This window comes from Falco cherrug, chromosome 6 (assembly GCF_023634085.1).
Source record: "Falco cherrug isolate bFalChe1 chromosome 6, bFalChe1.pri, whole genome shotgun sequence".
Lineage (NCBI taxonomy): Eukaryota > Metazoa > Chordata > Aves > Falconiformes > Falconidae > Falco > Falco cherrug.
The window spans coordinates 20,950,510-20,977,337 of record NC_073702.1 but is presented as its reverse complement, the minus strand read 5'-3'; the positions used below and the strand labels follow the sequence as shown (position 1 = coordinate 20,977,337).

At 33.0% G+C, this 26,828-nt stretch overlaps 1 protein-coding gene across 1 annotated transcript in view; it reads right to left on the bottom strand.

Annotated features, from left to right (window-relative positions):
* The window catches only part of CSMD1 (CUB and Sushi multiple domains 1), a 1,210,443-nt gene that overhangs the window by 346,960 nt on the left and 836,655 nt on the right, over positions 1–26,828 (bottom strand). Inside the window, exons 11-12 of the mRNA XM_055714855.1 lie at positions 13,407–13,510; positions 4,471–4,583 (exon numbers count right to left, since the gene is read on the bottom strand). Of these exons, the coding sequence (XP_055570830.1) occupies positions 4,471–4,583; positions 13,407–13,510 (217 nt within the window). The remainder of the gene's footprint in view (positions 1–4,470; positions 4,584–13,406; positions 13,511–26,828) is intronic.

The following is a 26,828-nucleotide window of genomic DNA, read 5'->3' as shown; positions in this document are numbered from 1 at the left end:
CTGAAATTCTGAAAACTGCCTTAATGATAGCCTAAATCTGTTATTAAATTTCCTTCTCTTTTTTTTTAAGGAAAATTTTATCATTAGCACAGCCCTCTCTACACAAGTAGCCCTACACAAGTATTCACTGAGAAATGTTCCAGCTTTTAATCACGAAATCCCAGCTGTGAAATACATAGTTTCAATAATTTCTTTATATCTACAACAGAAGACAACATCCATTTTAGAAACAGTAACTATGCATAATAGTATATTTCATTTTCCTCATCTTTATTTAATGAAGATGTGTGGAGTGTCACCTGGTCATGCTGGCTTCAGAAAGGAAAAATGTCAGAGGTTATAATGGCAAGAGGACTTCAGTTAAGTTAGGTGTGGTACTACAATAGATCTTTTTGTTCAAGGACAGAACAATGTAAATTTCTGGCCTTTTCACAGAAACTGTAGATGCTTTCAGAGAACTCTTTCAGAAATGTATTGAACCATTCGGCTAAGAAGACTGGCAATCTATAACAGAGAATGAACAACCTTCAGATACAGTCCATAGAATAGCTTTTTAAGAAAAGTAATCTTAGGTGCAGATTATTCTTCATAATTTAAAAAAAAATAATATGGGTTAATAGCTTTCTTTTTTAGTAATAATAATATGGTTCTGATATGGTTTAGAAAGTTTAACATCAAAGTTAAGGTTGCTCGCAGCATCTTGCATTTTACTTATTAATAATGAACTTACATACAGGTAATGTTTAAATTATATATATGACAACTGATGTTGACTTTTAGAAAAATATCAAGGCAACTATTGTATTTTATCAGTTTTGTCAGATTAACAAGCTAATTTCAACATTAGTTTTACCATGTCTTTCCATAGTTCACCTTCCATTGCATACAGTAGATGCATACAGTTCTCCTCTGTATTCAAAGCTATTCATTCTTAGTAGCTATTTCTTGAGGACCTATGTCTGAAGTCTTTTTTGTTGATCCTGCTATTGTAGAGCTGCATTGTACAGTCCAAGAAGCCTGACTAATTAGGCAGACTACAAAGCCTTTCTTAATTATTAACTATATTTAAAATCAAGAAATTTGAATATTAAGAATATAGATAGCACTATGTATTTCTGACATTAAGGTGCTTCTGAAGGTGAGCCAAAGAAGAGGCATAAGAATAGGGAAATAATTGTTCCTCCCTTAAACACTTAGGCAAACTGTAAACAGTATTAAATTTACTACTCATATAAAAAATCTGTGATGCATATCAGTTAGTTTACAGGCATCATTTCATGCCATTTTTAGGTGGATGTACTAATGCAGGAGAGGTGAATTGCATCACCAAAATACTTCTTTACCTCATATTTAGAGACAAAGCTTAGCTACAGTAACTATTTCTTATAAACTGCAATCAGTCTATGACACTTTGTTAACATCAATTATAAAAACAATATTTTATTATAATAGATACAAAGTAAACGTTCAGTCAGTCAATTGCAAAATATCGCCCAAGAGGGTAAGGAGTCATGTTCTAATCGGGAGCAAAAATCAGACTTTTTGGTAAAAAAGATTCAAAGAAGGATGCCCTTTGCTTTGTCTCTATAGACAAGTAGAAGCCATCAAAGCCTGCAGTTTGCTTTCTTTTTAGCTAGCTGCAATCACAAAGACAGTGTCTTTGAGGTCACACATCACAATGCATTAACATTCTCATCATTAAAATGAGATTCTATCTTTGGACAGGTTCTTTGACTGTTGAAGAAAGGGGAAGCAGAATCATTGAGGTATCATCTTGTGATATGATAGAGGTTTAAGATTTTATACTTAGCCTAAAACAGAAGATATGTTGAGAGTGCAGATGGATAAAAGTTTTGTCAACAGTAAAAGAAGATGAGAAAAATATATTAAAACTAATGAGAGCATGGAGTTAGGTAAAACAGAGAAAAAAGTTATAATCCATCTTGATATTAATACATGTATTACACTTCTGAGATTGTAAACATTTCACATTTTACCATTCTAAAATTAATTTCCAAAACTACAAAACCACCGAATGACTCACAATTGGTTGTAAAACAAGACTGAAAGGCAGAATCCAATTGTCAAATGATAACATTATACATCCTAACAGAGATGACACTACTACTGTAAAATTCATAGTGTGTACTTTAGGTGTTTTCAGAATGTCCCCGGAAGTAAGAGGTCAAACTCCATAAATGAAATAAGGTATCTTTGATAAGTTAGACAAATATAGAAATTAAAACAGATGCCTTTAGAATACCAGAAAGAGGAATGTCAGCGAAAAATAACTCAGCAGATAGATTTAAACTTTTGAACTTTTTCACATAGGTACAATGGGATAAAGTTCATAATTTTGGATTGAGGAAAAAATGTAAAGTGTCAGTTACATAACTTGTGTCAGTACTCTATTTCCACTATATACCCACTATTTTTACTTTATATAACTCACAAATGGATTCTATAAAGAAAATACATTGTCTTAATAAACACAATCCCTAGAAATGACACAAGTAAAAAAGATAAAACCGTGAAAGAAGGAACGAGAAGGGGTGGGATTAACTTAAATAAAGAATATGTCATTGCCCTCGGGCAACACAAACATGCTTGAGATATGTACTGTATAGGCTGCACGTGTTGCACAGTGTCTTAAGATACCTTAATGTCTTAGCCATGGTAATGCTGTGGGCCTGCATTTGCTTTTTTTACTCACAGCTCCGTACCATCTGACTTAAGAATTGTGATAGTGTTTCCAGAGCCTCTATGATGGTACTTTTTCCTTGTTCTCATATTGTTATTCTCATGGCCATGAACCTGCAAATCCCAGTAGTGTTGCTATGGAGGATTCTCATGGGAAGCAATTGACACTGTAATGAGAATCACCCCTTCTTTCTCCCCCTCCCCTCACCTCTTGTTTTGTAGTTTTCAGTTCACATTAAAAAAGACTAAAATAAGGTGCATATAAAAGTAGATAATATAATTTAAATACTCAATAAATATTATCTAACAATATGCGCACACAGAAACTTAACAATGTATGAACATACAACACTTGACCTAATTAGCATACTCCAATCAGCACCGTGATTGGGAATAACCAATGGTGAGTTTGAGTAGTCCCAAAGAAAAGTATATAGTACTAGGGAAAAATCGTGATGAAAATCCAATCCTTATCGCTATCATCATCACCACCACCACCTGCTTCAATGGAGAGTCCACCTGGAGAAGGATACTGGTATAGAGAACCAACACTGGGTTTCCTGGCTGGCAACTGGGGAGTGTTTTCCCTTCTGGCTCCTTTCATCATTAGAGTTCACAATATGCCATCAGCCAGAGATAGAACATAAAAACCTGTGCAGGCAAGCCTGTCTTAATGTCCTTTGTGCAATAAATGTATAGGTGACTAAATTTGAAGCTAACCCCCACATAACTCTTACTGTTTTGCCTTTTTTGGTGTTGAAACAGTAAGGTAACTACAGGTGAAATGAAACAGGGTGCTTCAGTTTATGGAAAAAGTGTAGGGAGAACTACTCTTCTGATTAAGTTACTTTCAGTTACTGAACATTAAACAGTCTCTCAATGTTTTGCAGCGTCTTTTGAATGGAAGTTATTTTGACAAAATTAATATCAAATAATTTTCACCAAATATGCCCATAAGAAACTACTGAAAATAGTATTAACTGTTTTTGGCCTTATCCTTAAGGTGAACTAATTAACATGGAAATTAACCAAAAGTGACACCATATGTTAATAAGCAAGCACTCTTTCTAGCTCCAGGTCTATGCAACCAATTAAAATGGAAAATATCAATACATACTAACTATCAGGTAGTTTTTACTAGAATTAATCAACTTCAGAAAGTATCAAACTGAAGCTCACAGTCAATAAAAATTAAGGATGCTTATGTTGCCAAGTTTCTCATCTATTTGAGACAGAAACAACGCAAATGAGGCTAGGGTAATTTAGATCACTTCTTTTGGGTTAAATGTCTACAGTCTTATACATCTTCTTAATTTCCAAAAGTGTACACAATATATATGTTCCTTTATCTTTGTTACACACAAATTTTGACTTAGGTCTGTGAAGATTCTTGGTAAGGCATGAAAACAAGTTTTGTAATTACTCTGATAAAGTCTGAGAAAACTAACTGTAGTATTCAAATTATATTCAATCTAAGGAATTAAACAGGTTAGCAGGATGTAACATTTAACCTTTTTAAAAAAATGATATAAATTTGTAGTTTGTATTAACCTTCAAGCATAAAGCATTAGAACAATAACTTTCATTTTTATTTCAGATATTTTTTGTTACTTTTTGCGTATTCGCAAATACATATTTCCATTAACCATTAATTAACAATGGAGATGGTATCAAAACTCTAAATTTGTGAAATGACTAAAAGCTTATTTGAAATATTTTTTTTCGAATGAAGTTACAACACGAGTTCAAAGCAGTTAATATAGTTCATACCTTGATAAACAGCTTTGAATCCTGGTGAGCCAATGCTGTCATCAGATTGTAAATGAAGCCACATCTGGTTGCTCATGCTCACAATAAGATCAGGAACACTAGATCCAGTGAGCCTGTATGTAGAATAAATCACAAAATCATTTGCAGAGGTATAAATTACTACTACTACTACTACTACTAGTTCTACTAAACACATCCTTTTAAACTAATAATATAATATTTAGGCCTATTTAAAATATATTACCCTAGTGTTCTGGTCAGCTGTTTTTTCATAAATTAACTATTCTATATGGATTAGAACAATGTGAAGTCTTAGAAAAAATACATTCAAGTTAATAATGATTAAATATTTTTAATAAAGCTGCTCCTACCTAAAGCTTTCATTAAGTAATTAAGTTATAAAAGATGTGAGGGGCTGTATGACTTAAATAGTTTCCACCTGTTTAGGTTAGTATTGCTTTTTTTGCCGTCTATTTTGAAAGTGATGGAAGTTGGTGTATATGCCTTACAGCGCATGTGTCTAGGAGAACTTACTAGAACCTCATATACCCCACTCAAATAACCCACAATGGTCTCTCAGATTTAAGGGGAAACTGCTACTTCTCATACAGTAATGTTAGATAACTATGTATAGATATGTACATTTCAATACAACACATATAAGGCAAGCTGGTAAGTCCCACTATAAAACCTTAGAGCTTCTCAGTAATATCCTTTGTACATCTATAATTCTGGAATCTTGATGCAAAAAGATGTGTGTCAAAAATTATTAAGAAAAAAGAATCTTTGTAGATTACTTCTTAATGCTGAAAAATGCCTACGGTGTAATCCGTTTTCAGTACTGTATTGGAACAACTGTTCAGATCTTGGTTATAGCTATAAAGCCTTTCAAAAGGTAGTGGGAAAAGCGGCGCACAGAAATTGGCTGCAGATTATCTCTATCTAAACTAGACACTAAAACAAAAAACATAACTAGAAGAGGACATCTGGTTTGAACTCCATATAGAACTCCACATATCAGAAGCTTTGGGGATGGAAGCTACCGGTACTGCAGTAACTGTAGTTGATGTAAGGAAATCATAATGATTTTGTCTCTTTCATTGTTTTAGACTCTGTTTCACTCAAATGTGTCACATATGGGGTTCCCTGCCTTCCATCTCTCAGCCTTGACGATGATAAACAAACATGTGTGAGATAAGTAAAACAAATACTGTGCCAAACTGAGACAAGATGTCCCAGAAGCAGAATTTTTCATGAAAGAAGCTATAAGGAACACAGAAACTAGTATTTGGATTCTTTCAAAAACATATTATTTAACTATAATCTTAGTTGAATGGACTAGTGTCTTACTAATTACTACTGCCTGTCCACCTAGAACTGCTGCTGTATTGTCTGAATGTGATCTCATATGGTCTAGAATATTTTTGGTTATGACCTGGTAGTAAGCAGTTGACAGCATTATGACAATATAGGTGAAAAACAAAGAGGTGGAAAAAAATTAAACCGATTATAGCTCAGCATAAGCAAACACGCAGTCCTTAGCTTAGATAAGTAAGGAAGTTGGTAAGACATGGTGGTATGTACCCAAGTTATTCAGTTGGATCTGTAAAAATTAAAATAAAGCAGCTGCTCAGTCTGAAAATTTGAGTTTCTTGCCAAACTAATTGGGAACTATTCAGGTTCAAACTGATGCTAGGTTATATCCAGAATAATCTATATATTCTTGCTGATAATAAAATAATTGTTGATAAAGTTGTGACATTGATTTAAATGAATAATATAGATAACCTATAAAAAGGAAGATGCCTCACCAGATACTGAGTTACACAAACAGAAGTAGTTTAGAAGAAACCTGCAGAAATAGATATATGAAGAATAAAAGATGAAGAGTATATATTCATTTTGGGAATCATCTTGGGTCACCTGAAACTACAGCAATAACCACTAATTTCTGACCTACCTTTCCAGTTGAAACACTTAACCAAAAATACCGGGCCGTAATTCTTAAGCTATGCTCTCTGTATTCTTCACTTTGCTATAAAGAAAGGTTTAAGGGTTTTAACAGTGAAGAAAAATTCACTGGTATCTCTTGACAACAGTGGAGATCTATTGGAAGACAACCGGAAACCTGTGGATTCAGCAAGAATTTCTCAGTGGCTATTAAGATGCGTAAACCTACCACCTAACCAAGTAACAAATGGTGAAATGGCTCTGTTTATACACTGTAATCTCATTAATGTAAGAGACCTACATTAATAATTTCTGAAGATAGATATGATGAACATAAAATTCAAAGCCTTTGTGAGTAGTATGGGATACTGTTACTGTATAGAAATGTCTGAGTAGCATGTAAATAAAAATTAAGAGAAAAAAGCAGCAAATAAAAAACCACAACAAAACAGAGTAAGAAGTTATTATATCACACAGCCAGAGATTTTTCATCATAAAAATAATCCAACAGATGTGTTTGTTTTTTTAAAATCTTGCTTTCCAGTGAAATGATAACTATATATTCACACTACCCATCCATCTGACCCTTAGTTGTCTCCCTAATATAACTTGAAACGACTAATTAATATTAATCTAATTTATCAGAGGAGGCCATAATAAAGATATAAATTCCCACAGGCTTAGGGAAAACACCAACTTGGTATCAGAAAGACCCAAGTTAAGAAAGTCATCCTCCAGCTTAATGTAATTACCCTTCAAAATGTCAATGGCCTATCTATAGATGGCAGATATGAGCCAGGCAAAATACATGCCTTTGCTTGCTCAGGTTCACGTCTAGGGGATATAGGAAGAGAGCCAAGACTGTTGGAAGGGAAATGGGAGAGAAAGGGAGAAAACCAAACCCAAAGAAAAGCAATAAGAAACCCAAAGCAGCAGAAATGAAAAAAATAGCAGAATAGGGATTTTCGGTTTTGTTGTTGTTGTTGATTTTGTTTGTTCATTTCTTGTCTGGTTGTTGGGTTTTTTTTATTATTATTTTATTAGGTGTTCCCTGAGAATATACCTGTATAAAGAACAATGTCCCTCAACTAGAAGGATGGCAGATAGGGTAGGTCAGATGTTTAGGGAATGGAGGTATGTCTGACAACCTGTGTCATTGCTGACTCTTCAGTTTGTCCTGATCTGTAACAATGTTTAAGATCAGATTGTTTGCAAGTTCAGGAAGAGAGTCTTGCAGACCAGCCATTCAGACAGATTGTCTGGTGTTAAATTCTTTTCACGTGGAGATGCACAATCCTAGGTTATCTATATATGAAGTAAGTTTAAAATGTTGAGGGAATTGATGCAACTGATGAAATAATGGAAGTCACACTCAAGCCAAGCTTCTTGGTACTCTGAACAGACTCACAGGTCAAAAAAGACAGCTGTGAGAGAAAAAAACTTTTTGTACAAATTTGCTCTCTGATCCTAGTTTTCCAAATGAAACCAGAGCTAGGCTTTTAAGAATAATGTCCAGGACCAAAAATGTTGTCTGCTTCTAAATAGTTTAGGATACACAAGCAGCATAAAATGATCTCAATAAATACTTAAATTCAAAATGTTGATGGTGCAATCATGGCACCAAACTACAAGTATATGTAAATAGCATGGTCATAAAACCAATAATACATTATTATTTAAAAATATAGAAAGTATGTGATTGAAACAGATGTATGTTGAATTCCTAAAATATTTTGTTGCTGTTTTACACAAATAAACAAGAAAAGAAACCACTTCTGTCAATTGTGATGAGTTGAGAATGAGAAGCCTGAAGAATATGAAAGAGGCTGAGGTTTGGATTTTAGGCTTAAGATGGAATTATCAGAGGTCTGAAATAAATTTTTAAAATATATTACAACAAATAAAATATAAATTTCATTATGCATTTTTCCCCTCTTCTGACTTCATCAAAGAAAAATCCTGGTGTGCACTTTTCATCTATGTATATGTATTCAAATACCTCTGCTACAATATGTATCTTACAAATTTTAACTACTCAATAATGTTTAATTTGAAAAGAAAGTAATCCTTTAAGTCTGGGGATATTCCACATAAATGTGAAAAAGTTTTAAGTCCTTACTGTATTTTCTTTTCTTTTTCTTGTTTTTTTTACTGTGCAGAAAATTTTAAATAAATATGTTTTGGGGCTTACAATAAAGTAAGCTGAATGAAATACAGCATTCAAAAGTCAATAAATCTGCCTTTGTGACATTAAACTACTGTATCAAACTAAAACTTTTTTTTTAAATTCAATCATAAGCACTTCTTGAGTTTTCAATATGTCAATATACATTCTTTCTTTGAGATAAAACCCTTTTCATTGCTTGTCTAGGTTTTATCCTTTTAGAGAGACAGTTTTACAGTATTGTTCTGTCCTTCAAAGTTGACAAGTCACGATGCTATTTGTGTTCTTAATTGCAACCACATCACAAACTAAAGCTCTGAAGGTTTGAATGTTAAAGCTGTGATAAACAGTGTCAGTAAAAATACTTGGCTTTGCATTTTTCTTTGAATACTACTAATGTCATGAATACAACTAGATAATCATGTTGGAAAGACTCAAACACTGAATTAAAAAACAAACACACAAACAAAACCCCCAAACCTACTTTCTCTCCTAATTTTTACAACTTCTAAAAAACTCGGAAGAATTTTTTTAAGTAATGGTAAGTAAAATAAGTTACTAGGAAGTCAGATTCAATAATATTTGAGATATATAAAAAGGCAGCCTGGTTTTTTTACTGGTTATGGAAGGTTAGGTTGTTTCCAAGCCACCAGTAAGTTTCCAAATTGTGTGTAAACAGAAGAAAATGATAAGGGTTTACTAAAAAAGCATTTGCCTGTCAGGGATGGTTGTCTGTATACTAAAATAGCTGATATAAGTAGCTGGGTTTAAACCACTAATTTACAATTTCTTTGTATCAGGGGAAAAAAATAGTTTAAAAGTTTTCTATACAACAAAAGTTTAATGATTAATGTTTTAAGGGAATCATTTCAAAAAAGGCAATTGTTTTAATATAATTGCTGCAAGACTAATATAAATCATGGCATTTGAAAGCAAAGCAGACTTTGTAAAGCAAACAATTTAATTTACTAGAACTTAAAAACACAAAATAGGGCATTGTCGCAAATGTTCTGACTTATAATCTTCACATCACACATAATTATTGCTAGTGAATTATTTTGTAAGGGTAGTCACTAGCTTCTAACCAAACCCTGTTAAATATGAGAAATAACTCCAGTCAAAACTGTATAGACTAAACATATTTAATTTTCAGCAAGTTGTATTGCTGTATTTTGAGAGCTAACCATCACAATATACATATCCCATCAAATAATATTGCTAATTTTTCATAAAGTAAGGCTTACAGATGAAGCAATTCTTAAAAATCTTAAAATTGATGGGTATATTCTCCCTTTAATAAGCTGTTTATGATACGATTTAAAAAAAAATGCTATAAATACTAAAAATAGACTGGTTTAATAAACTAAAACCCAACCTATCCTTACTCAAAATGCCAACTACACTGTCATAGAAATGCATTAAATTGATTTGAAATAATTTGCTCTTCATCAAAGTATATTGGTTTTTTTACCATCTCAGTGCTATTTTACATGAACTTAGAAGATTTTTTCTAATTAATTTTTTCCAATTTCATAAAAAAAATAAATTTGAGCTGGATAGTCTATACTTTCATTTTTTTCCTCAATTTTAAACATCAGTATCCCTTCCTAGTCCCTTCTAGCTGTAGTGCTACAGCTTTGAGGTTACACAGATAATTGCTACTGGTGAGTTTGGACACTATAGAAAGCTTGTGCAAGGACTGATCATTTATATATTGTGATTCTTATCAACTCCATCAATCTTCTTCCCATCAAGTATTTAATGGTCCCCTACTTACTGACTTGCCATTAGCCAGTTTCCCATGTTCATTGGATGGATGGCTTATAAACATCCTGGCATAACTGAGATCATTACAAAGTTTGAGTACTAAATTTACAATAAAGCTCCAACAAGTAGCTACTACCCTGAGTGCTCTAGCACCTGAAAGCTAGAAAACTTTTCAAGGGGCTGAGTTTTGTGTGTTCAGACATGACATTTATATATGCAGGGGAAAGGTTCAAATCACATAGAAAATTGGTTTGGATTTAGAAATGTATTTACTTTTGTATGTTTAGTTTAAACTCTATTGTAAAAGCTATGGAGTTTTAGAATCAAATGCACGAGTTTTTACAGTGGTATTTTGTAGAATTTCTGCAGAAATGCTGGCACTTAAGCTGCCAAGAGAAACTTGCTCAGCATAAGAAAAGCTATATTATTTTTTAAGAGATCCTGAGAAATTATAAATTAAATCTAGCCAGAAAAGTCTTTCCTATAAGCTTCTTCATTCCCCTGAAGAGAATAAAAAGCTGCAAGGTGCTGCTCAAACTTCATTAAATATAATAGAAGTTATTAAAACCAACTAATAGAAAATTTTGGTAAGGAAATCACTTTGACATTTAGTTATGAATTTTCTCATGGTAATTAATCTACAGGTGGACCTACTCTTTTATGAGGAGCGAGACTTTGCATCCACAGAAAAACTTTTTCAAAAGCAAGCAAAACGCGGCGCATCTGTGATGCAGTTCAAATATAATGTATTTCATAATGCATGACACAATTCAGTTTTTAATAACTGGAAAACAGTATCATAATAGAAACACAGATTCATTACTAATTATTGTGACACTGTAGTTTCATACTTGGGCTTTCCTATATTTCTACTCTATTTAAGTTTTCAATCATTTACTTTCTCAAATGGTTTTCAGAGTAATGCTAGTGTGCAAAGCATGCAACCCAAAAGGCAGATAAATTTAATTACATTGACCTCGTTTTCGTCAAAGATACCATTTGCAGTAAAGATGGAAGGGCCAACACTGTACTGTAATCCTGAATGACAGGCTGTAGAGTAATAAGGATAAAACAGTAGCTATTTTAGTCAAAAATCATACTGAAGGAAGAGCTATTAATTACTGCATGTCTCTAGCGAGAACAGTGTACTAGTGCCAGATAATGCCAATGATAGATTCTGAAGATGATGTCTGCTACAGAGATCTTCAAAAAGTTACTAAAGTGATAAATAGATATAGGAAGTGATGTGATTATGGGGGCCTGCCTTCTTAAGATACCAAAATAGCTATTAATAGGACCTAAGACTATTTTAGATTTTTTTTAAGGTAGCCATGGAAAAGAAATGTGGGGTATGTAGTTACAGGCTAAATCCCTTCAAATGGGAAGGTAAAAACCCCAGAAATTTGACAAATACTTGATCAGTAATTTTAAAAAGGCAAACTTTGATATGTGAAGTACTGACAGTATAACCAATAGAAATAACAAACTGGAAGGAGTTTTGGGATATCTGTAAGCCAAAATGTACTTCACCAGAAAAAGGAAACACTGCAAACTCTTTTGTCAATCACAAGCAGTTAAATTAACATCCCCAGAAAGATTGTTATGTTATTTATTTGGTCTGCAAAATACAATAAAAAATAAACATGGGTGTTAAAATTCCAACTCCTGGTTCAAGCCTCTTCTTGTTAAAGTTTAAGCTCTTAAAACAGGGTTTTTTTTCTTACTCTTTTTTTCAGGTACTCAGAACATGGAATTCAATTTACTCAGTAGTTCTATGTGCTTTATATCTATGGTGTTTGATGTACTTTAATATCAGAGTTTAGAAAATAGCTATTAATAAATATAAATTCATAAAAATACATATAATGAAGTTATTGTCATCAGACTTGTCCCTCCAAAAATATTCTAATTTAAAATAAATTCTGTGAGTGTTAAGTGCACTCATTTGTTATAATTATGTAAAATAAACATTCCAATAATTTACATGGATTAAAAAAACCTTCAAATTATTAAATGATGATGATTCGTTTTTAACAAATCTGTTCAATACTATCTTTATCCAGAAGGTTCCTGTGCAATGTCAACTGATGTTATTATGAAATAAACACTGCTAGTTTATCTTGTTTAGACATTGCTAAGTTATTAACCCTGTACTTTTCTTTTGTGTTTAGTATTCAGGAGTGATACGCTAACTTAACCCTCTAAAATCTACAACTAAAATATCTTGTGACCACAATCTCCCATTACAAAGAAAGGAAAATGAGCATATGCAACCAAATGGAGATGGTTAAGGTAGATGAGAATAATCACTCCGTACAGGATTCTATTCTTTCTAATAGCCTCAACCCTATTAAGGATCTGTATTTTAAGATTAGATATCTATTTTGTAATTTTCATTCAAACCTATGTAAGTTCCTAAAATTTCTACATATTATATTAACTACATTACATCATATCATATAATATCACATTATATTATTACATTACATTTTATTATATTAATCATATCACAACACATCATATCATATCATATCATATCATATCATATCATATCATACCAAATCATATTAATCTATGAGGCATGTTTCACTTTACTGAACAGTGGCCTATATGCTTTAATGAAAATTTTGTTTACAAATCCAATTCTAAGTATAAAAATTGTGAAATTAATCTGTGGGTTATTTTTTTTGCACAAGTTGTATTTTCTGCTTGCTGAAATTGAAGCCTTTTTTTATTCATTAAATTGCTTGTTACTACAATTAGAATTATACAGATAGTACTCATTTTTTTAAAGAAGCTTTTTTGCGTTTTAAAAAATCTAATCTCAGTTCTCTGCAGTTTTTAGTTTTTGATATTAAAGCCTATAAAGATGCTACTAAAGGTCTGAAGTGAATTTTGTGATGAACAACTTTGACAGCGGTTGAATTTTAAGTTTACATTGTATAAACAAAAACCAGACATTAAAATTACAAAGTTAAATAGATATCTCACGATTCAGAAGAAACAACATATGACAACAAATTTCTAAGGAAAATTTTTGAGGTTCTGTACTTACACATACAACACTGTCCTGGTATCACCAACTTTCCCAGCATCTCCCACAGTAAGAGTATCATAGCCTCTTTCCAGTTCAAACTCTTCAAAAGCAAGCTTTATAACCTATTAAAATTAAATAAGTTATTTCAAAACATGCCTACAGGTTATCTGATCTGTTGTAGTCTTAAAACAAGTTATTTGGCTACCATATATGAAGTCACGAAGCACTTACTCATGATTTCAGTTAGTCTTACTTCATTACAGAAAGATATATAAGAAAAACAGAAGCGGAGAAACTTCACTGTTTTCTAATCCCAAGAGGAAAGTCTTTGCCATAGTGTTTTAGAGGTATCATATACTAAAGATGCCAGTCACCTCTAACTGATGATAACTGTTCTCATTATTGAAAAGTTAATACAAAGAGTGGTAAAAGCCTTTTTTAAACCTTAATAATCACATAAATATTAATGTAAGACTGGAAGTATATGACATTAAAACCTTCTCATCTGTGGAATTATATGATAACAAGATGGCAGATATGAACTATCAATCCATAAGAAGGTGGAGGAGGCTGGTGCACAGAAATACAAAAGCAGAGATTTCGTTGTGTAAATTACTAACACTAAACTATTTCACTTAATGTCTAATCATGAATTGCCCAGAAAACTAAAAATATACTCCTCAGAATTGTTTGAAAAAGTATTTCTAATTTACAGAAATTGTAATTTTATGAGATAAAATAAAGTATGAAAATGGATTTAGTCTTGTACAGAAGAACACTTCTAAGAAAGGTATTTTTTAGAATTCTGTTTTGGTGAGAAGTAGTTGCAAGTTATATGTATACATACATATGTATATAGTACTTTTCCGTATTTTGATACCAAAGTTTCTGCAGACAACTTGATATAAAAGTGAAGACAGTCACAGTCATTTTTTCAGAAAATTTTACATTTTATCTGTATACTAAATTTTGCAGATACCCCTGGGCAGACTTTTACACAACTTCAGCCACTGCATGAAAATGCAGTTAACTTTTCTTCTGTTTTGTTGCTAAAAACACTGTTTGGGTCATCTGGGATTTCTGCATCAGCCATATTATGCTGCTGTTTTGGCAGCAACACATGACAAAACAATGGTTTCCATCCACTTAAGTTTGTTTCTATGTGATTATCAAGGCACAATTAATCTCACCCAAATTTTAGCTATGTAAAAAGGCAGCGTCCAAGCTAAGCTAATTGTTTAAAATTTCTCAATATTGAAACAGAAAGCCAGCAAATCTATTCTCTTAGTGTTGGAATGGAAATAGTCTAGTCATATAAACTCCAGAGAGGAACTTACACTACCAGAGTAGATGAGGCTTACATTGAACTCTATTGCTTTAGTTTCTAACCCAAAGAAAAGTCTGTTTTCAATAAAACACTCATTGATCTAAAGATAATATATTGCCTCTTGTTACAAATTCATCTTGCTTTTCATAATTTGCTTTGCCATCTCTGCTATTTGTATGTTTATATTTTTAAATGCATGCTAAAATTGACTCCAGGACTAAAAGCCCTTGTATGTTTTTTAAGTGAAGTTAATGTTTTACAGGAGTATCATTAAAGGTAAAAGAGAAAGAGGTTTCGGGTTTTTTTGGGAAAAAAAAAAAAGCAAAAAAAAAAGCACTAAAGCTAAATGGTCCTAGCATATCCATAGCTATGAAAAACATTATTAACACAAATACCTGTATATTTATTTTGACAATATGTCAGAGGTATTGTTTTGAGATCTAATATGGGTCCTTTACAGCATATCTTGCAGACCTGCCAGATTTTGAGATAACGTGTACTGCATTATCTACATTATGTTTCCATAATCACAAGAATTTCAGGAATATGCTGTAGATAAAATAGCATACATTTCCATACGATCCTTATTTACCTTCTAGTATTCATAGATTGCAACAGTGGTTAACATGCAAAATGTCATTACTAAATCAAGACTAATAAAGCCAAAGAAAAGCAAGAAACATATGCAGAAGCATAAAAGCAGCATTTTTTTTCTGGCAATAAAAATAACTACATATATAAGACTTTTACTTTTAATGCAATTTTTATTTTATTGGGGGAAGGAAACCTGACAGAATAATCCATGAGAAAATATGGTAATGTATTATTTAAATATGCTCAATTTGGTTAGACTCACAAAATCTTTTACATTACAATTTAAAAACAAAAGCGAATGTTCATCACTTCAATAATAGAATAAGTTACAAATAAGTAATTAGATATAAAAAATAAATGAAGGATTTAAAGACCTGCTTAAGTATATAGGAACTGTTGCAAGAAAAATTTCTTTATGGAAAATACATTGTGTGTGAAGAAACATTAGACACTATTAAACAAAGTCTTGTTATCTTCACTTCCATGCTATTGTTCTATGCTAACACATAGAATGTGCTGGAAAGGCATTCAAATGGTTGAGACTTAAGAGGTAGAGGTCTAACCTAAATTCCTTTAGTCTGATTCATGAAACCTACACTTTACCATGTAAACATTAAGCACCCAGTCTAATGATAGCTCCTCCTACAGTCAGTGAACAGAAAATGGCACCCAGAACACAAATCACATTATCTGGCCTAAGGCGAACCAAACTGCCGTTTAGTTACCCTTTCCACTGACTACATGGGGAGTTTGGATGGCTATGGGAGACTAATGCTTACATAGATAAAATTTATTTAGATACTTTTTTTCTTAAGACAAAATTAGTTCCTCTGTAGATAAAGCACTGAATCATCAGAAGCATTTAAAACTTGTTATGTGGATGCTTATCAGTTTATTTCTGAGAAAGAATATAAGACACTTTCATATAGATATAGATATGAACGCAGCATGGGAAAAACTTAAAAGGATTGAGCTAATATCAGCAAGAAAAATATACCTGTATGTCGTTAAATAATATTGATTTATATACTGAGGTAAAAAAAGCAGCTGAGATGCTTCTCTAGATTCAACGTTGTTTTGCATTTAAAAAACCCCAAACAATAGTAATACTAATCTAATCATCATCATTAAATATGCTTACTCTGAACTGATTAAAATAAAGGAAAGAATTAATTTTCTTAAAAAAAAATTGGAAATGCAAAAATTACTTCCAAACCCATTATATTTGTTTCTGAGTGACCAATTATAGTTCTTAAAGAAGAATGATCCTGTCTTCTTTCTGAAATACAAGAGACAAAATTCCCTTGTAAGCAATTCAGAATTATTACTTAGGATTAGTTAAATAGACTAAATCCCCAAAAAGCTTAAAAATATGAGACACCTAAGGAGGTACCTCTATACAAGCACTGCAAGTGAATTTCCTGTAATAATATAATTTTTTTTTTCCTAGAAGCATTTTCTTTTTTCATAGACACTGTCACACTTTATATTTCTGCTGGCATAAGTGCTATAGTAAGTAATTGGGAAAGACAGCACCAGAGTTGTACTAACAGAATTTCTGTATGGACATTCTTCCTGGAAGAAGCAGTAGGGAACATGGCAATATGACATTTCCAAAATGCCTACATGTACATGTTCTTTTCACTACTAGTAAGACCTATTTTATTATCTCTTAAATAAGTTAGAAATCTATGCGTTCAATACAGTAAGTATAAAGTAAAAAGTGAGAACAGTAAATTTTGTCTTAAGATGCAAGCAGAAAAGAGAAATATCCATAAGATGTGTCATACTTACAAGCAGATCAAAAAAGCACATATGTGCTAGTGATGATGTGTTTTATTAAAAAAAAAACAAACAAACAACCAAACCACCACCACCACCAAAAAAACCCCCAACAAAAACCCACAGGAGTCTCCTTGATGGAGCATCTCTTAAATATGGGAAAATGAAGTGACACTATTTGTTGTCTCAGTAAAACTACAGAAAAATATATGAAGAACAGGGAAATGGAATTGAGGATCCTCAATCTGAGGTTTTAAAAACCTCAAGAAAATGTGTTCTTTATAAAGGCTTTTGATGAAAGATGTTTGCAACTGTTATAAGTTACTCCATTTCATTGACCTATTAGCTTCAAATGTGATAGTATTTTCCTACTATGCATCTTCCTCCTGATTTCATGTAAAATTTGAAATTTGAAACATCCGAATTTTTTTGACTCTATCATATCTTTTACAGACACCTCATGCTCAAAGGGATTTGTAACCAAAAGAAGTCATTGCTACAGGCACAAGCATGAAAATATTGCTACAGTCTTCCAGTTTCTTAAATCTTTTTGAAATTTCATAATGAAACAAGCCAGATATTTAAACCAGAGCTTTAAAACAGGTTTCGGAGCACCTCCTTCACTTGAAGAATAACATAATACAGAAGCAACATCATAAGATGGTACTAGCATTACAGAATACATACAAGGATCCAGTATTCCTTAAAATTGTAAAAAATGTGCTGCTCCCTAGCCCACCCCTCCTACAGTGATGTCTTCAAGTCTTAAGAGTCACTGTGACTATTTCCAAATTCCTGTGAAAGAGGAAACATAGATCATTGACTACATATAGCAATAAAACTAGGTATCTCTTATGTACAAATTCTATGGATGATTAAATTTGAACTACAGACGTCTCCTTTTTGCCAAGCCAAAAACCCACAAAAATGTCCAAATCACTATTTTTAGGTAGAAGTTATAAATACAGAGGAATGACTTACAGAAATATATAATTCTATAAAGAATTACAGACCATGCCAAAAATAAGCATGAAGAAAATATAGGTATGGGAACATTTTCTGAAATGTGAGGGAGTTTTTTAAACACAACACTAAAAACATTTTCTGCAAAGATTCTTTAAGAAAGTAACAGCACTTCCCTCTCTCTTCTCAGGATCATATAAACACAGAACATCTGTAAATAACGGGAACAAGAATTTATTATAAATATAGCTGTTAGGCATCTCTTTTTTCAAGAATGTAAATATGTACCTGGGTTTCAGGTCACTCAAGTCAACAATGAAAACAATAAAGAAATTCTGAAACAACAAACATCAGTGCAAATGTTTAATAAAACCACAACTTCATTAAATAATATATTAGGAACTTTCCAACATTTTAGGTGTTCACAGGAGAGATGTGGTGCACAAAGTTAATGGACCCCGTAGGGCTATGCTGGTTGCTTGCCCCTAAATATTTGCTATATTTACTTCCCCATATGCCAGTAACTAAAGTAGAAGCCTAAGGACCTAATATAACTGCATAAAACAATGTAGTATTTTCATTAGAACCTAAATCCAAGCCCCTATAACCAGCACTGTTGTTGATGAGATCCACTAAATCAGGGGTCCTCAAACTACGGCCCGCGGGCTGGATACGGCCCCCCAGGGTCCTCAATCCGGCCCCCGGTATTTACAGACCCCCCCGCCGGGGGTTGGGGGGGAAACCAAGCAGCCGCAGATGACTGACTGCTGCTTCATCCACGCGCTGGCCCCCTGGTTAAAAAGTTTGAGGACCCCTGCATTAAATCATGTGAAACTGGTGACTGCCTGCACTGGTTTGGCTAATATTCTTCGTAGCATCTTATATGGGGCTATGTTTTGGATTTGTGATGGAAACAGTGTTGATAACACAGAGGTGTTTTACCTGTTGCTGAACAGTGCTTGCTGTTCAACATCAGGATCTTCTTTGTTTCTGACATTGCCCCACCAGTGAGTCAGCTGAGAGGTGCACAAGAAGCTGGGAGGGTACACAGCTGGGACAGTTGTCCCCAAGTGACTAAAGGGATATCTTATACCATATGATGTCATGCTCAGCTAAAATAGCTGGGGGAATAAGAAGGAAGGAGGGATGTTTGGAGTTATGGTGTTTGTCTTCCCCAGTATCTGTTATATGTGATGGAACCCTGATTTCATAGAGATGGCTAAACACCTGCCTGCTGATGTGAAGCAGCAAATGAATTCCTTGTTTTGCTTTGCTTGTGCATGCAGCTTCTGCATTACTTAATAAACTGCCTTTATCTCAACCCACAAGTTTTCCCCCATCGTACTGGAGGGGAGTGAGCAGGTGGCTGGGTGAGGCTGAGCTGCCTAATTGCCTACTGGGGTTAACTGACCACAGTGCCTTACACATTGCCAAGACTGCTCCTGCACCGTGTTGCCCATTGCCTATAGTCCCCTCTATAGGCCTGTTTACCTTTACTCACATTAGAAGAAAATAAATACATTAAAAAAAAAAAAAAAAAAGTAGGTTGGTTGTTTGGGTTTTTTTGTGGGTTTTGTCCATCCCGTCACGCCCCCCCCCCCCCCCCCCCCCCCCCCCTTTCTTTTAATTACTGACTCTGGAATGTTATAGAGGATTTTTAAATATTTTTTTTGCTTGTTTGTTTTTGAATGAATGGTAACAGTTGAGTTCATAAATAATTTTACTCAAAGATATCAATATACTTTACAAAGGACACCAGTCCTTATTACTACAATTTTAGACTGAAATAGAGAGCCTAAAAATAAGTGATGAAAGGCAATCCAATAGCATGAGAAACAATAGTATCCAGATTACTAATTAATTTCTCTGTTCATTACGTAACACTATTTTCCTTGAAATGATACAAAATTGAAAGGTGTCAAGTACAACCAAACTTGTTTCTGTTGGCATTTTTTTTTCCTTTATTTTTACAAGAAGTTTATTCACTTTTGGGCTTGTATGCAATACAGGAAGAGAATTATGTTTACATTAATTATTTACATGCATAATTGAGGAAAAGGTGGTGGGGTTATCTTAAGTAGACAGACTATGTTAAGTTTCTTAAAAAAAACTTTTTAAAGAATCATCTACAAGAGTCAAGAACCTTAAAAGAGAAGATGGATCCAAAATTATAAATAATTTAGCAGTAGACTAGTGATTATAACTTCACACCTGTACTGAAGTATTGGTAATCAATATACGAAAGAAGAGAAAGAGTGAAAATTATGACCTTTAAAAAAGATTATCAGATTGAAAGAAAGTATATTTATTATTATGTATAACAATCTTGCTTATTTTTACAGTTCTGCCTAAATTTCCATCAATGGTCAGACTGGCCTAAGCTTATATGGATAAGAAAAAAATTAAAAACAGCAGTTGTACCTGAAGGCACAGATGCCTGTGTCCATACATAAACACGGGTATATATAATTGGGATGGTGTGGTCCCCCTGTTCCAACCTGACCTTTACTTCCCGTAACCTTGATCAGGTGATGACCACCAGCTGTGGTGCTAATGTATGTGTCTGGTCATGATGGCTGCATCCAGCTCAAAGTGAATTTGGGAGAGCCAGATAACAACACAATACCCAAGGGCTATTCTGACCAATGTGCCCACCTAACCACAGTGTGAGCAAGGTCTGACTAAAGCCAAATCAAGTTAGGAAGAGACTAACATCTGTAGGCAGTATGCTAATATGACTATGGGTCAGTCCTCTTACTCCATAAATAGCAGACATCCCAGGGGCCATTGAGTTCTCTTGCACAGCAGCAGCCTGCACAACAGGATCTCTTCTTGAGTAAGGACACCTCTCAAGATTACTCTTTGAGGTTGAGAGATAGTAAGTGAATTGGGAGTAAGAGCCCTGAAACTCTGAAATATTAGCTAAGTGATATAAAGGATTGATTGTGCACATATAATTCCTTAGCAATAAACTGTTGACCATACCTTGATCCAGTTACACCTAAATGTCTCTCTTAGTAATTTAGAACACAGTGGGGTTCTTTCTGAACCTCATGACTCAATGGGAGGATTTCCCTGCCAGTTTTGTCTGATCCCGTCCTTTATGCAGTAATCAAGTGTACCCTTTCAATGAATCTTGTTAAACTGCTGTCACATTTACCACCAAACTTTGTTAACTCACTGTTTTATATCAATAAAATATACTGTTGCTTTTCTCTTGCGAGTGAAGTGCATTACTCCATCCATAACAATAGTATTGGGCAAATTTTATGTCCAGATAATGCAAACTTAGGTAGCAACAGCTTCCAAAGAGAGATATAAATTGTGTTCCAGTTGTAGGTCATCTGATGTTTTCCAGATAGTAAAGATGATTCAGCATTATTTTAACCCATTAAAGGTAATAAACATCATGTCTATGCACATTTTCATCCTATCAAGGAATTTTCTTGAGATCCAGTGAAAACATTTCATTTCAGATGTAAAAAATGTGTTTCTAAAACTGTCACTCATTTAGAAAACAGAAAATGTTTTTAATATAGAATACCCAGTGACCAATTTTCCTCTTCTACCAGTGAAATGATAAGAGTTGTTGATACTCTGGAGATTGAATTTTGTAAAGTGAAATACAACAAAACATTTTTTTTTATGTTCCTTTATGAAAAAAAGTTACTTATTTTGCCTCAGAGTCCTTAAAAAGTAACCCATCAATCACAGTAGTATTACTCAAAATTTGTCATAAGTATAGCTGCAATTAAGTTACAAAGTGAATAACCCATAACTCCCAGGTTGAAATAAGCTGTTTCCAAACATACAATATAAAGGTTAGGCCATGAAGAACTACCTGTCCTGCAGTTTTTGTTGAGTGAAAGCAAATTTACTGAAGAAATATGGATTATTTTGTTTCTTAATTTGATGAAATGTTGAGGGCATTTAGTCCTACCTTTATGCAACAATTGTACATTTTTAAAATGTGGTTAAAAACCCAAATTTGCTTATTTCTCATATTGGCCTTAAGATTTATATTTCTTATTCACAGGAACTTACTTTCCTTTTAGCCCTCACTAGTGACCTGAAAATGAACCTAATAACCACACCTAGTAGAAAATAAATAAAGACAAAAAGCAAATGACAGTAATAATACATTTTAAAATAGTAATAATATTAAAATAAAAGGTGCTGATACTGTTTAAAAAAAAAAAAAAAGAAAAAAGTAACAGAATACTAATACTAATACTAATTTTTTTGTCTAACGGCTTCTTTCATAATTAGTCTCACCAGCTGCCTGGCCCATACTCCAAATGTTTCTAACATAAGTAAACAGATTGTCTTTTCTCCCATCAATTTTCATTCTTTGGATTGCCTGATAACATAGCTTTTTTTCCTTCTCTGTGTTGAATGTGCTTTCCATATCCAATATCATCATTCTTCAGTAAGTTAATTAAGGCCGAATAATTTGATATTTTGAAAAAAAACCACAATAGCAATAATCTTAAGAGAATCAGTTCACTTTGTTTATGTAGTAAAGTTTAGGAATGGATCTAACATTGAACTTAGAATAGTCTTGTAAGGAAAAACTTTCTGATAATGTACATACATAGTAAGCACAGACACAGAGTGGCTGGAAGCTACAATTAGAAAAATAACAGAATGAACTGCAGAAATTGGAATAATAAAATTCTTGTTACTATGAAGTGCCATTTTTACTGTTAACTATTATCTATGTAAATTATACTTTTAACTAACCACCTATTTGAGTAATTTAAATACATCCATAGTAGGACAATAAGCACATTATTAAACACAGTTTTGTTTCTTGTTCGGGGGGGGACACAAAAAAACCCCAAACATAATATGATTTTAGAGTTAAAAGAGCTGCCACAATCTGTCAGATGAGAAGCTTGTTGCAAAGTTAGATTTTAGACTTCAGCAATTGTGTTTAGATATCATTTCATGTTTCAGTTTACCATCTTAACCTTTAAGACATATTCCTTCTTCTCTTTTTGGTTTGTTTCATATATATATAAATATGTTGCCATTTCTAAATACACAGAGTAGTGTAAAACATTAAAAGTTATTTTTTAAGTCAAATATCAAAGCCCAATTAATGTCTCACGAATTTACATGAGATGTAACAATGATATATCAATCATCTTGAATTAATTCTGAAAGTGAAAATTAAAACAATAAAAGCAGAATTGTAAAAGACAAAAACTCATTTATACGTTCACACTAAAAGGTTGCAATTCATAACTTTTGAACAATTTTAAAGACAATTCGGTGACATAGTATCAAGTTCTTCTATTTCTCATTTTTTGCCAAAGAAAAATGTCAAGTATATGGTTTTCGTTTTTGCTCCTGCTGCTGCTCCAACTGTCAGAATATCATTAAGAAACAAATATAGATATGAACGCAGCATGGGAAAGAAGTATAAGTTTTAAAGAAACACTATTTTTTTTAACAGAACCATGGAAAAGAATGTAAAAAAGCATGTATTGATTACCTTGTCATCCATGAAAAATAATTCAACTGTGCTTATATCTTTTTCAAAACATTTTTATCAATTTTTCTAAAATGGTGAGCAGCACCCACTTGCAGAAAGACATGGAAACAATAAAAATTAAAGAAATACTTTACTGTTCAAAACAGGGTCTGAAAATATTGGTCTTTAAATTTGAAAATTAAAAGCCCCCAGTTAGCATTTGTTAAAAACAAGTTATACATAAACTAACTAAGAATACATTAATCACTAGATAAGAGCTCCAGTTTAAATAAAAGCTGAGAATGTTACTAGTTAAATGAGCACATGCATTTTTTGGTCTCAGAAATTCAAGCAGGAAAAACATACTTGGTTTACTCTGCTTGACCGTGACTTACTTCCTAGTCTTTAAAGAATAGATTAATTTTATTAATTAATCTCAAGTGCATATGTGACTTACTAGAGCACAAGAAATAAAGGGTTATATATCAAAGGTGCACTTCCATTTTTAAAAACACAAATCATTCTCTAGACAGAGCCCTAGGCAGGAATCTGGAGAGTTAGATCTCAGCTCTGGTATTATCATGTAGTACTTCAGGCAATTCATTTCAGGTCCTTGAAAATTACTTATTTAATAGCATAATTCCTCAAGAGTTTTCTGACATTTTAATTCTTACTTGAACTTCATGTAAAACATGAACAAAATATGACAAACATTCAGATTTCAGAAAAGGTAGATATTTTTACAAAATCTAATGAATTCTGTATGTCCCAATTCAAACATCAATGTACTAGATACATTGAGGGAATTCATATACCCTCATTATAATGCTGTGTTGGCCAGTGAAATATCCAGGAGATAACGGTAACAGCATAACAGGGTTATGTGTTCATGACATTAAACAAAAATTCATCATAGGAAATCTATATTCTTACAAGCAAATTAAGTAGTTTTAACTCAAATGTTATTTTTGGCTGAACTTGTTGAGTATACCCTGTATTTCATACATTCTGTAGCTATGAAAATAATTTTAAATATAGTTTCCTTCAGTACTAACAGTCTGCCAACAGTAGCAGAAAGGTCCATAAGCACCTGTTTTCTCTGAGGAGTACTTCAGCCTGTCAGTTTCTTGTTATTATGGCAAAATAGTTCCAAGGGCACAAACTATTTCATTTAGAAGGGTGACTGATCTGGCATCATGCTGTACTGTGCAACCAGGCAATTGAAGTAAACACTGGAAAACCTACAGAGGTACAGGGAGATGCCTAAATATTTATAGAAGTAAATGCCTCCAAAAACATAAAATATCAGTGGAATTAATTTGCTAGAAATGCATACAGTCTTAGAGTTCAACTACTGTTTAATGCTGTTCAGAATAAAAAATTGAAAGGTCTGAGCCACACACAGCCAAGTTAGAAACCTCTTAAAGAAAGTACGCTACTGTGTTAATGGAAGTTCATATTTATGGAAAAGAACTTTTAGAGGAAAAGCAAGCAGTAAGTCAGGATATAGTGAATCCTTCTTTGGGCTAAATTCAGATGCCCACACTCAAATATTTTCTGTCATATAAGATGCCTTTGCATTCTGCCTAACAGAAGACTATGGATTTTCTGGTGTCATTCCTGCTATCCTCACATGGACACTGAATACCTGAGCATCTCAAACAGTCATAAACACCTGAGAACAGCCAAATGAATTGTAACCCTTGTGTCCTGAAGTGTTTGATGCCACAAGAAGGACCCTGCTCCACGCAGAAAACCTCTTAGTTAAATTTTTAAAGCATATAAACTGCTCATATATATTTATATATACAGGATTTTTTATGTACATGATGGAAATGAATTAGTAACTGCTGATTTCCTGTAATAAAAGTTTAGTAATATTACATGGACATTGTATTGTCATAATACCAAGGGTTTATATAACTCTGGACAGTTTTTAGGTAATGTTATATACTATGAAGAAATTTTAAAATATTGAGGTTAACTTTATTCTGAATAAAACATGCAAATAAGTTTGCCCTGTGTTTAAATTATGAATAAGAAAAAAATATGAATATGAAAATTTGGCATCCATGTTTCCAGATTAACTTAAACTAACTTTGAAAGCTACATTTCCCCCCAAGCTTTTCTTCCTACTGTGTTTTTAAAATATACAACTACATGGCTTGTTGGCCCTACCATACTTTTGAAATGAGAAACAATTTGTTTTCTACATAATTTCTGGTATTACTGTAGTAAATCAAAATTCAAGGCTGAAATTTTATCCCTGTTGAAGTAAACAAAATACATAAGGATTTTCATGTTGAAATATCCTTCTATCACTTTGTCTAATACCTCAGACTATTAAAATAAAATTGTTTAAATTATTATCTCACAAATAGGTTAGCTTTCAGAAGTGTATGTTATATCTGTTTGTTTCATCTCACAAATTTACATTTTATCCAATAAATACTGTGATAATACTCTAAATACAATATTTAAGTAACCTTGTATTAAACTAGAATGCATTTTTTGAGCCAGAAAAATTATGAAAAATTAAACTAAAACAATAAACAATCTGGCTATTTTTGACAGGTCTGAAATACCTACAGTCTAGAAGGCAGTAAGAATGTTAGCATGTGACACCAAACTTTGTCATTTAATGGCCATGAATAACAAGGAAAGGAGCCATGAACTGCAGCCAGTGGGGAGGATCCATATTCAAGCAGTTTATGAAGGACTGTATCCCAAGAGAGGGACCCCACACTGAACCAATGGAAAAGTGTGAGGAAGGAACAGCAGAGAGGAGCTGTTAACAAACCGAGTGCAGCCCACATTCCCCACTCCTCTGCACTGCTTGGTGGGGAGGATGTAGAAGAGTCATGCCTTAGAAGTTTTTGTCATTTCTCACCATCCTACTCTATTTTTAATTGGTAATAAATTAATCTTACCCAAGTGGAGTCTATTTTGTCCATGAGGGTAATTAGTGAGCATTCTCCCTGTCCTTGTCTTGATCAACAAGCTTTTTCATCCTTGTTTTCTCCCCTTGTCCTGATAAGGAGGGGGAGTCAGAGAGCAGCTTGGTGGGCACCTCACAGCTGGATAAGGTCAACCCACCACAACTATACAGCAAAATTGTTTTAACTTTTTTTTTACATTTTTTAACATTTAAATTTAAACATTTTAAATACTTTTAACACAATCAGTTATTAAGCTATTTGCACCCACCTATATAAAATATTAATATTCTATTAGTAATCATGGTGAGGAAACAAAATAACTTCTCCCAAAAGCCACAAGGATAATGATAGTGTGA